A 19,066-nucleotide genomic window follows, 5' to 3' on the forward strand; every position below is an offset into this window, starting at 1 on the left:
TTCCAACTATTTGTGCCACCGCATCTCATTTTGTTTCCTGGGCCTGCTTCCAAAAATAGATTCTCCATCATTTGTGTAAATCCTGCAATTTTTCTAAACCAATTTTAGACAGATACTGTAGTGAGGTGAGAAATTTCCTTTATTCTGCAGGAAACCATTTCCTTTTTTTACTGTAACTCTTAATTTGTTCATTTTTCCATACCCGTTTATCCAATTCTGGATTAATGATGGTGGTATGAATCCTGTCCAGGCATCATTGAGTACAAGGCAGGAACCATCCCTGGATGGGTTGTCAGTCCACCACAGGGCATACTACTACACTTAATGTAGCAGTTTAATGTAGAAAAGTGGAAAGTGCTACAAGTGGGCAAAAGGAATGCCAATTATAAATACAAGATGGAGACACTGTCCTACAGGAAGCAACCTCTGAAAAGGATTTAGGGGTTTATGTTGACATAACATTTTCATCATTTAAGCAATGTGCAGAAGCGATTAAAAAGGCAAATAAAATATTTGGCTATACAGGGTGGTCCAGATCTAATTATGCAATTTTCATTATGCTATAACTTTAAGTAAGTTTATTACATAGAAAATCACCCAAAAAATCCCGGACCATTGAGAAGTGTGTGAATTGACGACATGAAGAATCGTCTTCGTACCGAACTGGAATCGTCCCGCCATAAATCAAAGTCATCCAGACGATCTGGATCTGCATAATTAGATCTGGACTACCTTGTATTGTTACATTTTTTTAATATAATTCAAGAGCTATTAAGCTTACACTATATAACACACTAGTAACACCATATCTGGAGTATTGTGTGCAGTTCTGGTCACCATGCTGCAAGAAAGACATAGCAGCACAAGTGCATCCCAGGACTTAAGGACAACGCCCTACTGTGACAGACTCGGACAATTACGCCTGTTTAGTCTCAAGCAGTGCTGACTGTGTGTTGACCAAATCCAGGTCTTGAAAAAATCCTGAAAGGCACCGATAATGTAGATTAAACAGAATTCTTACTGCTTAAGTGTGAATACTTTAGGACACTACTAGAAATTAAGGGGAAGAGCATTTAGGACCAAAGATAGAAATACTTCACTACACAAAGAGTTTTTGGGCATCTGGAACAAACTACCAAGCCATGTAGTTGATGCAGAAACCTTGACAACCTTTAAGAAGCATCTGGATGAGATATGGAAACAGCTTAGCCATTAGCGAAACTAACATGCTTGATGGACTGAATGGTAGCCATTCATATGTAAGTTTTTATTTAGTATCACTGATTAACTTGAAAGACACACCTTTAATATATGATGGGCAATCCTATCGAATTAAACAACAGAAATTAAGTTAACCTTCGCAGTGTCTTCTGGCGGTGACTCAGTGCTGTGCATTCTGGGTCTTTTTTGACCCAATTGTGAGCTGCCCTGGACATCAAATTTTTCACCCTGGATCTATTTTATATTGATTGACCATCTTAACCTGTAGTACAGATGATCCAAACATTTAGAACAAGATGACATTTACGGGTTGTGAACAAACAAACCACACTAAATACAACGAAAATCCATTAAAGCCAAAGGTGGGTCAAAATGGACCTGAAGGACATTGCTATGCTGAAATTTTGTAGCAACTGTTAAAAAAAAAAAAATCTATATATATCTGTATCTATACACACACACACACACACACACAAACATATATATCTAATATATAAAAGTCTACCCGTGGAAGTGTGTGTGTGTATGTCTGTCTGGCCTGGAAGTGAGAGATGGAGTTGGGCTAAGAGCTCCACCTCCAAGGATGTGCAAGTGAGGCAAGCACACCAGCAAAACAAAACCTCCAAAGAAAAAGTCACTCTGGTACCTCATTAAATGGCAGCCTCGTGTATGTTTCACATTCCTTGCTAACCATCATAAAAAATAAATTCCATCATTTCAATTATCTTGAATGAAATTATACCACTTTACTTGTGCAAACTGCAAAGCACAGACTATATGTCACAACATAATGCATTTTTATTAGGCCAGTCTAAGAGGAGAGGACACCAAAACTATGATTGTGATGGAAATCCTCAGGGGACTTTCTGTGAGAGTCCAGTGGACCAAATTCACATACAGTATGTCTGCCACAAATTCCTTACTCATGCATTTGCATTATCTAATTTTCTGTTTGCAAGAAAGACTTTTGTAATTTGATTTTTAAAAATAAATACAAATCAATTTTTGCCAGCATGTTATACACAGTTTGTCAAGGTGCAGCAGTCAGATGCCCACTAACCTTTTACCTTTGTCTTCCTCTGTAGTACTTTCCTGGACGCCCCATCATGATGAACTTCCTTCAGGTCCTCAACAGCTGGCTGAAATCCCATACAGAGTCTGAACTGCCATACAGCACCCTGGAGAAAGAAATGGAAAATGGATTTGATGTGAGTAGTGCCTTTATGTTACAGAACTCCTAACCTCAAATCAATGGTCTCCATTAGGTGATGACATGAATCCAAACCATGGTAAACAGTGCAGCAACTGTGAGATGCAGTGGGTGGTTCATTGAGCCCTCGGTGACTCTTGGGAGAGAAACAAAAAGTATCCATCATCACTGAAGCAAAAGCAAGGCATGATCCGGATCTAACACTGCCACTGCTGTCCCCAAATAAGTTTAAAAAGTAACATTATCGCCCTGAAAGCCCTAATACAATTACTGTAATTTATCCAGACACAGTATATAAGAAACTAAACATTTTTGTATTTGGTTCAAGAATTTAAGACTTCTCTTCTAAATTAACTTTTAAAAAAATCTCTCTTCTCTTCACTGTCTGACTTAAATGTTTACCAGATCAGTGCTAGAGTGAGAATGCCTACTGGAGGGCAAGGATTATATTCACTGCCTAGAAAATTTTGCAACAGATTTTTTTTTTTTTTTTAAATTGATACTAGTTTATTCTCTAATAATTTGAGTATTCAAATAGGATAACTTGATGTATTTTCTACCATCCTCATTTTTCTCCATCAAGTTCAATAGTCTTGTGCCAAGAAAAAACCTACAAATGCATGTCCTTTTTGTGCCAGTCTGAATCCTGGACTCAGCCATTTCTTCACGGACCTCATCATCACTCCCAGATCTTCAAGAGCTCCAAAAGGGGAGAAATCTGAGAGGGCAAGATTACATGGTAATGTGGATGGCAGAGCAGTCCACTCGGGTCTTGTAGTTGCTTCCCATCATTTCATGCTGGAGTTTGGCCATGCACAGTCGTGCTGTCTCTTTTGAGAAGCTGAACATTCATTAAATGCTTCTGTAACTTGTTAGTTATTCATTTAAAAATATTTTAAATAAACAGGACGTGATGTACAGACCTTCTGTAATTCATTTACTTATATTTTAAATGGACAGAAAAAAATGGTAACATTTCTTTTAACAACTTTGGAACAATGCCTTCTAAGCTTGAATACCATTTCTGAAAATTATTTGAAGATACAAGTATAACAGTTTGAATGTACACATCTGAGTCAACAGTTTGATCATGCAGCTACCAAAAGTCACCCTGTCTGCACCCCAAATCTTACACTCCCTGCTGAAGAGGTACCCTTAAATAACGTTTTCCCAAGGAAAACTTGGATGATGCCATTCCACTGAGCAATGTCTGGTGTTCAGTTCAAAAATGGTGGATTTATGTTTAATTCCCAGTGAAACAGGAGAGAAAATGTGAATACACCTCTTTCTGTACAGGTTTGTCATTGATCATTAGCATCTGAAAAATACAGCATGAACACACTTTTGAATATCCTAAGGCAGCAAAAATGTTGTTGACACTTCTCTTAGATGCTGAAAGCTCAGCTGCAGGCTTTGAGGTTGTAATCCACTGGTCCTGTCAGAGGAGGTCATCAGCATGCTGAAGTGATAGACAGTTACCTGAAAGCAGGGGCAGATCTACCATCAGGGCATTCTAGGTGTGCGTTCAGCGGGCTGTGAGAGAAAGGGGCCTTTTCACCAAAATGCTCCCCCACGCCCAACGTTTGTGAAACAATCAGGCATCCGTGAGGCGAAATCATAATGGGGACCCTCCACCTGGGGGCAATGAAGTGATTCACTCTCACGCTGAAGTCAACACTGAGAAACATAGTGCTGCATTAGATTAGCCTGTCAATGTGCAGCACTGCTAAAAGTATAATCAACTCTCTGTTAAGGGGCAAAGTCACCGAGGTGTCTGCATGAAAGGCACTATATAAGCAAAGAGAGAATTCCCCGCCCCCATCAGCCTAACTGGAGCTTCCCCCCATCCCCCCAGTCCTCCCAGCCATCTGACCTTATCACCAGACTCATCTTTAGAGACTTCCATCATGACACTGTATATACAGATGATATTCTTCTATTTGATATTTATGGGTTTTTTTTTAAGATCGTATAGATTGTGTTTGTTACTTATTCTTTAATATTATTGCCTAATCTTATTTGTTTTTCATTTCCTGTAACTTTCTCTTTGACATTGTGTAAAACACTTTTAGCTACATTGTTTTATGAAAATATGTTATAGCAATAAATCTTGTTGTTGATAGATAAATGTGAAAGGCACTATAGAAGGTGCAGACAGGTAGATAACATTTTTTTAGATTTTAAATGGACTTTTATTTACAATTACAGTCATATTAACAGACACCAGTCTGTATCATATATGGAACATTTACAAGTTTCAGGCTTTTCTACTCATATTTACCACTGGATATTAATTTTCTACACAACATAAATCATTTTGTGTATCACAAATTTCTTAGAATATATCTATTTCATTTGTTAGTTTATAATATGAAAATTCAACCATTAATGTGTTATGAATGAGCACCTTAAACATTAATAAAGTGTTCATCTTTAGTCCATTTCCATCCATATTTCTCATTTCTTTGAGAAATCAGCCATTTTAGCATGACCCCCAACAAAAAGTTACCAAGTAAGCACTCCTGGTTATTTTTTTCCTAGAGTTAAATTAAAGCATTATTATAGTATTAACCAGCTACAGTAAGAAAGAAACCCTAAATGTCTTCCATTTGATTACAAAAGGGATGCTGATCATTATGACCCGAGTCAATAATTTTCAAAAATGAAAGAATTAATAGCAATCGCAGCATGTAAAATCCTCCGCTGTAAGTGACCCAGTGGTTTTTTCTTTTTTTATTTGAAGTTTATACAAAATTATCAATGCAGGAGCAGTGATGTGTTAGCTGGACAGATTTTTACTTTATTAACTCTGAATGAGCATTTATGCCATGGTAGCTTGCTAGTCAGCTAGATAGAGACACAGATCCTATATTAACCCAAAAGGAACAGCTATGTCATGTTAGATAGCCAGCTAGCTAGATACTTTATTAATCTTGAAGGAAATTACAGGGCTACAGCAGCAGAAACCAAAAGGCACAATTACACATATAACAAGAATTATAATAATCTTTGGTATGTTAACAAGGTTCAAATACACAGAAACCAAGAATTGGTTGTCTCAGTCCGTTAGTAAATGTGCTCCTCTGTTTAGCCAAAACCTCATTCAGAGGGAGACAGTCGTCTTGGAAAGTAAACAACTTCCTGAGTGGCCGCTGTTCTAGTTCATTCATACACAAATTTGTCTGTTTGTCCCAAGGGGAAAATGTAGTTTTTATAGAAGTTCAAGAAATACTATAATGAGCAACGACAACAAAAATACACACACTATAAATGAAAAAAAAACAAAAACAAAAAAACACAAAGTAAACTCCTGACTTGGTTATTAAGAGAGCAGTCCCAGTGAATCATTATAAAGGTGCATTTCCTTTAGGTTTGAAGGAGCTCCTGTAGAGTTACCTGACACACATCTGCTGAGTAACTGGTTGGCTGAAAGTCCTCAGTGTTACTGTATCAGAGATAGGATGTGCAGAATTGTTCTTAATGGCCATTAGTTTTGACTTCATCCTCTCATACATTACTACCTTGAATGGGTTCAGAGTGCGTCACTGAGCTCTTCTTGGCCTTTTTCAAAACCCCCAACTTATGAAGGCCTGTGTCCAATAGTGCATGTTATCAATGGCATTGCCACCGTATACATTTTTGTACATTTTAAATACACATAACACCATTTTGAGGGTCAACTGGTTGTGCACTATGAAAATGCAGTAGTAACCTGAACGTGTCAAATTAGCCACAGGGTAAGTTGCAGACTTTTTCTAGAAAGTTTATCTGAAGCACAGAAAGTGTTGCAAACTTTTCTGGCAATCCTAATAACACAGATTCATTTCGTTGAAAATTTTCTCCAAAGAGAGTTGCATGTACACGTCCCAGACTTGAACGCTTTCTGTTTAAACATCTCGCTCAGTGACCCATTCACACTTGGGCTGTGTATCTACAATGACCACCTTCACATCTGTCCAAATGAGCGGCCCTCATAACTCCTCATCTGGTTTTTTTTTCTCACAGGTACCCAACTTGGCTCTTCCTCCAACAATAAAGTGGGTGGCCTGTCAGGGATCTCGGTCACACTTCAGGGGGTACCCATGCTCCGTCTGGACCCTCTTCCACCTGCTCACGGTGCAGGCTTTGCAGAATGAGAAGGCTTCCGCACGAGGTAAGTGAACTGCACTTCTCTAAGCTCACTGCTGTTTGCACATTGGCAGCCTTACATGTTTTTTTTTTAAAAGAGCTGCCTTAACCCAAGTGCCAATACGCCAGTGCCAGTGCTTTGTTCTTTGATAGAAGTGTTGTCTATTAGATCACCATATTTATTTGGCTGTTGTCCTAAGGGGCTCTCTAGCTACAGAGACCTAAATAGAGTTGATTGCTGCCCACCCCCGGCTCAACTCTTTGTTTTGATGAGTAGTACGATTTCATGCTAAAAAGCTCTCATTAGCTGTTGGATAAAATGGAGTTTAAATTTTCAGCTGAAACCAACCGTTTGTTTAAAAAGTTAATGATCATATTCCACGTGTCCGAGATTAACAAGATGTTCTAAAATGAAAACTCAAGAGGTGGGAGAAAGGAAAACATAGTAACCAGATGGCCACCCATGCAGAACGTGCAAACTTTACGCAGATAATGACTGGGCATGGGTTTCAAACCTGTGAGGTGCCTGAATTGAATTTCTATAGTCTGCAAATTTCACAACTGAGTAGAAATGCTGTTATCTTTTTTTTCCAAAGGTTACGCAGTTTACAGGACTGTGCTGTACAGCTCCTGAAAAGGATACATCAAGCTAGAGAAAAAAGGTTTTAATGACAGACATCACGGTCAAAGTTCAAGGAAAGGGCAACTCCAAGACTGTTAGAAGGGAACAGAGTGCACTGCTTAGGTGTCAGATGAGTATCAGAGTTTCTGTATGCAAAGTGGGTCTGAGTTACCACTACAGCAGGAGAGACTCACTCCAATTATCATACCATAGTCATTAAGGATGCTGGGAGCTGCAAAGTTTCAAAATGCTCTATGGACGCTGTAACATCAGAGAAAAAAGGCAACAACTGGCCAAGGACAGTAAATCACACAAAAGTAATAAATGAATAAGGCCTATACAAGGTGACACAGGGCTCCCCATATTTCAGGGAAATCACGTTTTTTGTGTTTTTTTTAGTTACCGCAAAAGTAATTCGTTTAGGGGCGGTAAAAGGGATTTGTTTAGATTAGTGGAATTTGAGCAGTTAATGAACAACACAGCTGACTTTGCCTTCTCTTCCCCCTTCATACAGGGTTAATCCCAGAGCTTAGGGGGCCCTCACGTGACCCGCAGATGGGCCCAGCCAGAGATGTCCATCTGTCCACTGAGATTGCTTGGGGTTTAAATTTTCCAAAATAATGCAAAAAAAAAAAAAAACAAACACCTGACACGTAGACCTTCATCTCCAACTCACATTATCTTATTTTGTTTTCCCCTACTCAGTTTACAGATTCACAATATTTATTTTACAGCTCCTTTCATGATTAGGATTGTCCCAAAGGTTTTATGAAATATTATGTAAGGAAACAATGTGTCATCTACATATTAAAGTACAAATAAGGCAAGAAGAGTGAAGAACTGAAGCATCCTGTGTGATATCACAATATAAAGAGAAGGTTAATGGTACTCACTGTAAAAATCCTATTCTATGAGCTGGAATTGAAAAATACTTTTCCCATAAATAAGTGTACCTCATTTCAGGGAAGCACATTAATGGAGTACCTGAGGGGGGAATGTTAAATTTTTATTGTAGAAAGACAACACATGGTGCCACATTTCAAGCTGTGGTATGGAAGCCAGGACCCTTTATGGACAAGTGAAAGCTATTAATGTCGAGCAGCTGAGAGTCACAACCACGTTGTAATCAGTAAGATGTCTTTCTGTGTGGAATCCGAGCTTCAGTTGGACAGGATCCATGCCGGGGTAGCCCTCAGATACCTGAGTATTTACTTTCAAGAGTGTAGGTCATATAACTTAGTAAGGCCTTGTATTCTGTGCCAGGCCAGCACCAATCCTTCATAATACCAGGTGCCCTTCAAATGTAGAAACTAGCTTGGGAGACATGGCTGTAGTGGGAATGTCATAATTGTTAGGCTGAACCTTACAAGGGGTAAACTCTTACGGAATTCTTGGAACACATTTGAAGAGTTGGTCACACAACTGATGTTACCACATGTTTAGCTGTGTTGATAAGGAGATTAATTCTAAGAGATTTCAGGTAATGCAAAAGGAGCACAAGTCAAATTAATTTAAGGACTGGTGATGGAGTACATGGTTTGATAAAAAGACTTGATCAGTTGGGCTAATGTGTGTGTGATAGATTTATGCTGTAAATTACCTCCACAGTGTGCTTCTTCCCTCACAAAGCTGGTTATAAAGGGTGTCATCTGTCTCCAAGTCATCATTACAGTGTCTTGTTCTTTGGCTGATGGAGTGCAAACCACCAAACTTCAACCATTTCACATATTTATTCTAGAAGCTTGAATTAACAAAAAGCATGTTTCCATCTTCTGGAATTCAATCCTAAAAATAGGAGGACAGCAGTTTTCATGCCATCCTGGAGACCCAACTCAACCCCTTCAGTATCAGCAGCGCAGAATGGTTATTTGAATCTAAAATGTTTCCAACCTGTTAGCATCTGACATCCAGTTCTTTGTGATAGCCAATATATGAACAACTAACATCCATTTCTTGTATTTAGATGCAGATCCTCAGGAGGTTCTCAAGGCCATGCTGGGTTACATCAAGAATTTTTTTGGTTGCCGGGAGTGTGCTTCCCACTTTGAGAGCATGGCGACGGAGTCCATGAGTTCAGTACGGAGCCTTGAACAGTCGGTCCTGTGGCTCTGGCAGCGTCACAATCATGTCAACAGCCGTCTTGCAGGTAATCCTTGAGAAAGACTGTTGGGATAGAGGGCTAGGAGCAGCCGTCTGCGACTTAATCAGGACTGAAGAAGTTGCAGAGTTCATTTGAGTGTGAACTGAACTGGCAGGACTGACCTTTCCTCCAAACGATTCTTTACTCTGCCCTCAGCTCTGTGTTACTGCCTTCTTCCACTGGCCTCTTGACTGTCCCCTTTTTTCTCTGCATGCTCAGTCTTTTGGTTATGCCTTTTTTCTCACCATTTTCCCTCAACCCCACCCTGTCCTGAATGACAGCAGGATGTTTAAATAAGGCGGCCGGGTGAAAAAGTTTCTCCATTTTTCTAATTCTGGTGACCACTTGTCCTTAGTGCTAATCTCTTTAGCCATACTATCCTTTCTGCAGACAGCAGCTGTTCTCAACTGTCTCAGTGGCAAAAGGATTACATCAGGCCCCTCACCCCTTTGGCTTGCTAGTAGAGGCTGAGGCACTGGCTTCAGGAGTAGGACAGAGGACACAGCACCCAAACAGGGGGCACTTGGGCAGCCCGCTTAGTGCCAACACTTTGACTTCAAGCCAGACTTGTGGAATCAACATGTTCCTTCTGTACATTATTACTAAAGCAATCTGAAAGGGATACGTTGAAGAGTGATAGGGCAAATATTTTAAAAAAAGGTTCACCACATTAATGAATGATACAGACTCTTCTCCATCAGTGTTATTACTGGACTGTTCTGTTGTGGAGCTGTGGGGTGCCAGAGCCTATCATAGCTGCAGCAGCAAACTTTGGACACTATTTAGAGTAAACGGCCGCTGTGCCACAAGTTATTGATGTGAAGATCTAGTAGGAACAACTGGTACAACTGTAGAGCCCAATGTCAAAGTACTACACAACAGTTGTACATCCAAGAGAAATTTAGAGTATTTTATAGCTTTAGATAGAGAAAGGACACACAAAAACACACACAAGGCATCACAGTGAATCAAATTGGGACCCCAAGCAATAACATAGCCAGTTACTGCTACTGTGACAGCCACATTACAGCAATGCTTCAAAATTTCTAAAGGTAGCTAGTGCAGGTTTGATTAATCACAAGTGAAGGCCAATTGCAGTAATGAGTGAAACAGGCCATACCTGAAAAGCACTGGTGTTGTAAGGCAGCACGCTATTAGCTGTCAAAATGCGCAAAGCTTGCAATACTTTGGAAATGTGAAACTGTTGAACACTTTGGATAGGGCTCTGTAATTTGTGATATCCTACAACTCCTTGTCATGATACCCTCAATACGACGAGATCCAGTAATGGCAGTTAAGTCAAGTCTGACATCTGCTTTGATTAGAATTCATGTAACGTGCCTCCGGCTTTAGACACTAACTACACCACAAAAACTACTTCAGTATCTAATATCACTTTTATTATTTACTTTAAAGGGAGTACTTCATTGCAAGGTTTATGAACAGACAGTCAAAGTGAAAAATACTATAAAGGTGTTCTTGTTCTTTTTTGGTGCAAATGGAGAGTGGAGTGGCCAGAACACAGTAAAACTGACTGATCAAAAGTTTACCACTGTGTCCAGAGAAAACACTATGTGTCTGTCCGCAAGTGTGCAGGGAAAACTATTTAGCCAAGTCAAACAAAATGATCACAAAAGTGCAGGTAATTATTGACTTATCCTCGTATATATTATAAATATATGTGTATATATACCCCATCACCCGGAGTAAGAATAAGATCACCATTTTTCGTTACATGTCTTTAAGGATGAAAAAAGGAGGCTGGTGTCAGGAGGGGCATCTGACTATTAACACATCTGCTACATTAACCCCTAGATCTGGGTGAAACAGGCCAAAGGAGGTGAACTCAGAAAATGAGAAAGAGAGAGAGAGAGAAGAAACAGAGTCACAAAAAAGTAACTGCTAAGATATGTCAAGATGGTGCAGTGGTAGTGCTGCTGCCTCGCAAAAAAGGAGGTTGGAATTCAAGTCCCAGGTGCTCCCTGTATGGGATTTGCATGTTTTATGTGACCGCATGGGTTTCCTCCGGGTGCTCTAGTTTCTTCCAAAGTCCCATCCAAAATTGTCAAAACCCATAGTTTAAGAAACACTTCTTTACATAATAATATAAAATACTAAATAAAAACTGTGACATCTGCTTTTTATGACTTAACCTCATAAAATCTATGTTAAATCGGACAAAAATGTCATAAAGACACTATGATATAGCACTGCAGTGCTATGTTTAGACATCCATGTGTAATCCTGTAATTTTTCAAGGTGCTGCCAGTGTTCTTTATTGAGAGTCCAGAATTGTCCTCTCTAGTCCCTTTGCTGCAGAACAGAATGAACCCAATAAATGTGCTCACGGTACTCTTCAGTACTCTGATCACCAGGAATCAAAGCACTAAAGTCATAGAAGACTCAGCAGTCACCTCAGAACACCTTGCAACCTACAAATTGTGACAGGAAACAAATGTAAATTAGATTTTCCTTGGAAAACACTTCAAAAATGCTGTAGAAATGTCCAAAAACACTGGCAAAATGCCATTAAGAAGCTTGGAAAAAGTGCCAAACAAACACTGGAAATTTATGACACTTAAGGATAAATGGGTCCTAAAACCCTTACAACAGTTCTGTAGAGGAAAGGCCATGATCTAAAAGTAAAAAAAAAATGACAATATAAGGTTGGGGTGGGGTTTTGGGAGAGAACAAGCATTTGTTTGACATTTCAGCAATCACTGAGTCCATTTCTGCCTGTTAGATAGATAGTCAGATAATTTTTATGTCCCCAGGGGGAAATTTGGCGTTTTACAGAAGCTGTTTAAATAAATAAATAAATAGATACAAATGTAAATAAATAAATAGACACACACACACAGTGGTTGTGCTATGCTACTCCATGTATGATTCAAGCCAAAGGGACCTGAATGGAAGAGAAGGCGTCTCCCATGGGGAGGATACGAAATGAAGATTAAACCGAACTCTTTGAGCGATCACTTAGAATACAAAAAAACCCCACAACAGTCCTCAGTTTGGCGTGTTGCTCTGGATCATCCATTAAATCGGCGTAGGAGAAATTCTCATTGGTATCATGCTATTCTCATATATGCAGGGAACTTTTCACATTTTGCTCAAGGAGCACAGGTAGCAGACACAATGTATGGTCTTTGGAAAGGCTATAGACAGGACAGAGTCTTTAAGCTCAGGCAGCACCACTTCTACTGATGCTTTGTGTATTCTTGCGTCTCTCTTTTGCATTAGCTTCGCTGATGCCTTCCTCTTCAATCCCCAAGCCAATGCATTTGCACTTGAGGCTGTAGCGCAGATTTATCTGAGTAGGTCTCTTGGGCCAGCACTGGGCCATTGTTCCACCCGACAATGAATAACTAACACGCACAACTCTTAAAGCAGCAGCAGGAGATGCAACTGCAACTCCTTAGGGACAGAGACAGCAGGTGGCACCAGCCAAGGGCTCTCCCAGCCTTCACAACACAGCAAAGATTAATGGATGGCTGCACACGCTGTGAGTTGGGGCGGCACGTGGCAGTCACAATACCTCCCCTGCCCCCTTTCCCAGAGTTCACTGCTGCATGTACACGCGTGCTGCCCTCTCCTGTGGGGATTCACCCTCAAAGTATGCTGTTCTTAACAAATCCCCTTTGTGGTGCACTCAGGCGTGAAAGAGGCCCATTTGTAAAGCAGTAAGACAATTAAATCTATTGGCAAAACACACCACAGCGACTGGTGGTCTTGCTTCGGGTTTTGATGCCATCATTTGAGTGGCAAACAAACTGCACATTCAAGAGAGCAAAAAAAAACAAAAAAAAAAAAAAACACACTCAGTAGGGTTGGTTTTTATTTGTTCCCCTATACCTCCGAAAAGAAAAAAAAAAAAAACTTATGCAAATTGTATAATATAATGAAACCCCAGGCTTCTAATACCCAGCTACTAAGCTATATTTTTATTTACATGTTCATTTATTTAACATTTTTCCAAAATGACAAATATGTTTTCAGATTTTTCGGGGAAGGGTTGGGGAAAACACACCATACACACAATCAAAAAATAAAATGGACAAGCCTCACTAAGCTACAGATCCATCAGAACAGCTAAAAATGAAGCTGCTCACCCAGTTTTTCTTTGCGAGTCAATAGTTGAGACCAAACTGGAAGCCTTGTCATGTACACTCCAATATTTTAGCCACTAGTCCATGCTGCCTTTATATAGGAGATAAGCAGATGAATGAGCCCATGGTGTCCTACATAATGGACTATCAGTCTGGCAGACCATAGTTTGTTGAGCTCAAAAGCTCAAAGGCCACATCTCTAATATGGATGTGAGCAACAACTGGGGCCTTTTTCTGTTGGCTCTATACACATCAGACTATAACACCAGGTCACATCACTTGCAAAAACTCTCAAATGATTCTTTACTAATAGGGTTTATTGTCAATGGAGTTAGGAGTCATTTATTGAACTTTGAGAATTGTCTGCAATTCGCCATCACCAAGCCAAGGAACTACTTACTGACTTTTGCTCCACCGAAGAGCGTCTATGCCCAGTCACTATTCAGAGAGTGAATGTGAATGTGGAGGTGGTGCACTGGTACAGGTACTTGCAAGTCCACATCAGTGACCATTTAGACTGGTCTAATAACACAGAGGAGCTGTATAAGAAAGGGCAGACCAGACTCTCTTTCTTAGGAAAATACGTTCCTTTAATGTGGGTAGTGACATATTTTACATGTTCAGTAAGTCTGTGATACCAAGTGTGATTTTCTACACTGTGGGCCAGCAACATCACTCCAAAAGAAGCCAACCAAATTCATAAGATGATTAATGAGGCAAGCTCAGTTACAGGGCACACTCTGGACCCCCATCCCGGATGTAGTACATAATGAAGTCAAAGCTGATGGCCATTATGAACAAAACTACACATCCCCTTTCCTTTAGGAAACTCATTTTTCAGCAGAACTGTAATACTTACAGGGGCTACTTTATACCTACAGTAATAAGCTTTTCTAATGCCTCAGTGGGACTACCCTCTTATTACCCAATGCAGAGGGCTTAGTTATTTTTGTTTATCTTGTGTGTATTCAGGGGTGGGGGATTATATTAATTATATTTTTGTGCTTCTGTAAAAACACTCCAAATGTCCCCTTGGATCAAGAAAATACTATCTATCTATGGCAGCACCTCATGGGCTCCATATGAATCATTTTATTTAATGCTAATGCAAACAGTCATCAGAGAACTGAAATACCAGGACCACTGAGCCCAAACCATACCTCATCCCATGAACTTTAGTGGGGCACTGTTAGGGACAATAAAGGCTCCATCACAGCCTGTCTGAGGTCCCCCCAGTTAAGACTTTTTTTTTTTAATATATATACTCCTAATGTCTCACACCAAACAAAACCATCTGACAGAATGCCAGGTACTGATGACTGACAATGTGCTGCACAATAAAAATCTAAAATGTAATGTTAACTCAAGCATGCAGGCTGTGCGGAACAGAAGCTAAGGTGGCGGACTTTTAAACCCTCCCACGGCTGCAACTTAAACTGCCTGTGCTCCAACTGTTCAAGTATTTGGAATTTTTTCTCCCAACATATTCTGTTCTAGTAACACGCTCTTATCTTGAATAAATGTGTCAACCAAATATATCAACTTCTGCTTAATTTAAGCATTGTTGGAGGATGGTCCAACATTTACTTGAGTCAGTATGGATTTTGGTAAGTGAGCTTGGCATTCAGGAACTAAGTTGTAGCAGCAGATGAGGATGAGTTAAATCATCCCAAAATGTTGATGCCTTCTTTGGGAAGCCTACATGTGCTTAACATGTTAATACATTTCTTTTCATTGACCAAATTAATGCACACAGGTTGACTGACACTTATAGTATGAATCACTTATCGGTCACCTAAATGCATGCTCAGCAATGGACTGGAATGCTTCCTACATAATAGAATCCCGGCCTATGCCTCTTGCTAGAATAAAGGACAGGCTGATCAAAAAATGGATAGAGTGCTTAGTGGGAGAAAGGAGTTGTGGACAGAAGCATGCTGCTTGAAAAGTGTCAGCAACACCAATTCATGAAAGCACTCGAGTGGAATTTTCTGCACTCCCTAACACTAAATACACAGCACAAAGATTTACAACTCTTTCTAAGGCTTTGAATGTCAGTCCAAGAGGTTAAGATGTTAACAAGTTGTTACTAATCCTAGCTATAGAAAGGCACAATGGCTCCCTGGCAGGCTTTGTTGAGCGTTTTCTGGAAGGCAGAAAATGGTTTTTGGGGGAGGCGGGGGGCGGGTTGGTGTTTGCCCTGCTGGGTTGGAGTGGATGAAAGCGCCTCAAATTATACATTTTCTCTACTGCTTTGTAGCTCTGGGTCTCTTGGGAACCAGTGGCTTCATTCATATCATTCAGAGAGAAATTCAAGAGGAAATCCTCCTTCCCCAGACACCTCTGAAGGGAGCAAGCACTATATGGAAATTGAATGTGGAATCAGACTCCTCAGGGGGCTCTTGTTTTAATTGAATTTCCACCTTGTTTATCCCAGAAGGACAAACTCACTAATAAATTGCCTGTTGCTGCTCCAGCTAACAGTATATGTGATTTGGATAAGACCGAGGAAATCCATTCATTGATAGGTCAGTGAAACGCATACCAAGTAAATACATGCACAAAGACCAGCCCCCCACTCACAGACACAGGCCAATCCTGCACTATTCATGGGCGAATACGAGGGGAGGCTGTTCTTTCCAAAACGTTTGCTATTTTTCCATACATTTCTTGACTCAGAGTACCAAACAAAATAAAAAGTAATACCTTGTTGGCATGTTCAGTTTTAATTACATCATTCTATAGAAGTACATACTGTGTTGATCACGTACTTATTTAGAATGCACAGGAGATACTGAGTGGCCATTTGTCCGAGGTCATCAAAACTGACTCTCCCCATTAAAAACGGACCCTCCCAGAAGTTTATTTTTCCTGTAGTGTAGTGACTGGAATTTGTTTTCCTGTCATCTTTTGTCAGTCCAAAGTATATTGCCGTGATTTTTTTTTATATTAATCATTCAAGTTTTGCTGTGCGTTTGTTTATAAACATAGTATGAATTGCAATTTACTCAGACTGGTTTGGTGGTGGGCCTGTGATGGTCTGGGGAAGCATATCCATGGAGGAACGCACAGAACTCAACAGGCTAGACAATGGCACCTTGAATGCCATTAGGTATCGGGATGAAATCCTTGGAACCGTTGTTAGACCCTATGCTGGTGCAGTGGGTCCCGGGTTCCTCCTGGTGCACGACAAGGCCTGGTCTCATGTGGCGAGAGTATGCAGGTAGTCCCTGGAGAATGAAGGACTGGATACCACTGGCTGGCCCCCATGCTCGCCTGACCTAAATCCAATAGAACACCTCTGGGACATTATGTTTCGGTCCATCTGATGTTGCCAGGTTGCGCTGCAGATTGTCACTTTGATTTTTGGGGTGTCTTTGAATTCAGCCCCCTGTAGGTTGATAGTCTTCATTTCCATCAAACAATGTGGCATCCTTTCGTTCCTAACACATTACCCAGTCCATATCAGTATAGATATCCAGCATGATTTTTCTTTCCTCCATTGAGATTTGTGTTTTCAAAGTGTTCCTTTAATCTTTTTGAGCAGTTTATATTATAATTGGGTGTCACAGTGGCACAGTAGTAGCACTGCTGCTTTGCATTAAAGAAAATGTCCCAGGTCCTCCCAGTGTAGAGTTTGTATGTTCTCCCTGTGAGTTTCCTCCAGTTGCTCCAATTTCCTCTCAAAGACATGCAGATAAGGTGGGCTGGCAATGCTAAATCAGCCCTAGTATGCATGTTTTGTGTGTGTCTGAGTGTGTTCACCCTGTGATGGACTGGTACTGTTCTTGCCTTGCGCCCTATGGTTGCTGGGATAGGCTACTGCCCTCCCTGACCCTGCTCAAGATTAGGCAGACATAAAAAATTGTATGATATTATAATTGTAAATATGTACAAACACTCTGCTCCTGTATTCAGCAAAAGTATATCGAATTAGGAAACTGGATGGCTATTCACATATAACCACTCAAATCAATTAAAGTATGGGTTGTGTCTCACTCACTCATTCACGCTGCCAAGCAAACACAGCACAAGACACGGCTCCTTTGTCTTACCTTCTAGTTTGTATGCACTTCTCAATCAGGTTGAATTCCACATCAACCTGTGTAATATTCTTAAAGGGGTTGGATCACTTACTTCACACAGTTCACACACAGGTCCATACACAACAATTTTACCTACAAGACACTTATACGAACAGGAAAGAAAAAAGCACACACACATTTCCTGTTTCCTTTTACATGCACAGATTTGCACATTTTAGGATATACATTTCAATGGATTTGTTAGTTCGTTTCCTCCCCCCATCCCAAAATCCTTACTGGAAGATTTTCATCCTGTAATCTGAACAAACTGGCATATCTTCCACATCTGGCCTCTTGTCAAATTAAACAGCCTTGACCAGTGAAGAACTGCAAGCATTCCCCACTTGCACCAGTCTGAATCCTGCACTTGTCATTTCAATAACCCTTTTATCATTCCCAAACTTTTTCACAAAGATGTCAACTTTGAGGGATCTAAAGAGTTTAAATTTGAGGAAGAAAGTGCAGTGGTTAAGGTTTTGGACCTCAAATCCTGAGGCTGTGTCCTTCAATTGGAAAATCAAAAGAATTGTACCCAATTTCATCTCAAATATTGTTAGTCACCATGCATAAAGGCGTTAGCCAAATAAGTAAATGTAATTGAGAAATGTTGGGGCTGTAGGGTGGATAAGGAGGAACAATCCAGTTTTACAGCGACTTCCTGGGTTTTAAACGTGCTTAATGTGGTGCATTGTTAGGTTGAGGGAATAATCCAGTGACATTTGTGTGATGTCAAACTTTCCTTAAACCCCGTGAACATTTTTAACGAACAGATAGGAGTTTGACCACTTGGTATAATGTTAACAAAAATAGTTTCTTCTGCATGTCAAAACACAGTGTCTCTGAATTTCTCTGCTGAAAGAGTAATGTTAAATGTCTTTGATGGTGACATTTTAACTAAACTATCTTTGTCTCTGGTGATGGGTTCAATACTTAATCTTCAGTGATGATCTGCGACAAAAAAAAAAAAAAATTTCAGTCTCCGCCTATACAAAATTATTTATGGATGAATGAACAAGAGCAAGCAGGATGACAATTCAAATATTAATTTTGATGCAGTAAGTGTCTGTGTGTACCGGGAACCGTTTAGATAAAACTTCCTATGTTTACCCCATAGCAAAGATGTTACCTATATAAATGTTATGATAATTACAATTATAACATAGCCAATAACTAAATGAAACAAAGAGAAGAAATGGCAAAAAATTCATTTTGACTGAAAATTTGGTTTTCTTTCTTACAATATGCATACCATGAACCTAGATGATAGTGGCTTATAAAGCTGCTGACAGCAGGCTTCATTATGAAATGACGTATGGTACATTCAATAGCACGTTTCCTGCACAGTCAGATAAACAGAAGCAGAAAAGAGCTGCCTTAATCACATCTTAACCACCATTTTCTTAAAGCAATCTATAAAACTAGCATCTCCACTTAGCAGCCACAAAGTGAAGATGCTGGCCTGATTTCAGGAGTGGGTACTCTTCTTTCATTACCCAGCAAGCCCTTTACCCCAAATTAGCAGCGGATGAGTCAATATATAAATCAGTTATA

At 40.0% G+C, this 19,066-nt stretch overlaps 1 protein-coding gene across 1 annotated transcript in view; it reads left to right on the forward strand.

Annotated features, from left to right (window-relative positions):
• qsox1 (quiescin Q6 sulfhydryl oxidase 1) overlaps positions 1-19,066 on the forward strand; it is a 77,716-nt gene that overhangs the window by 51,987 nt on the left and 6,663 nt on the right. The window contains exons 9-11 of the mRNA XM_039767315.1: positions 2,307-2,429; positions 6,437-6,584; positions 9,145-9,327. Coding sequence (XP_039623249.1) covers positions 2,307-2,429; positions 6,437-6,584; positions 9,145-9,327 — 454 coding nt within the window. The remainder of the gene's footprint in view (positions 1-2,306; positions 2,430-6,436; positions 6,585-9,144; positions 9,328-19,066) is intronic.

Source organism: Polypterus senegalus, chromosome 10 (assembly GCF_016835505.1).
Source record: "Polypterus senegalus isolate Bchr_013 chromosome 10, ASM1683550v1, whole genome shotgun sequence".
NCBI lineage: Eukaryota > Metazoa > Chordata > Cladistia > Polypteriformes > Polypteridae > Polypterus > Polypterus senegalus.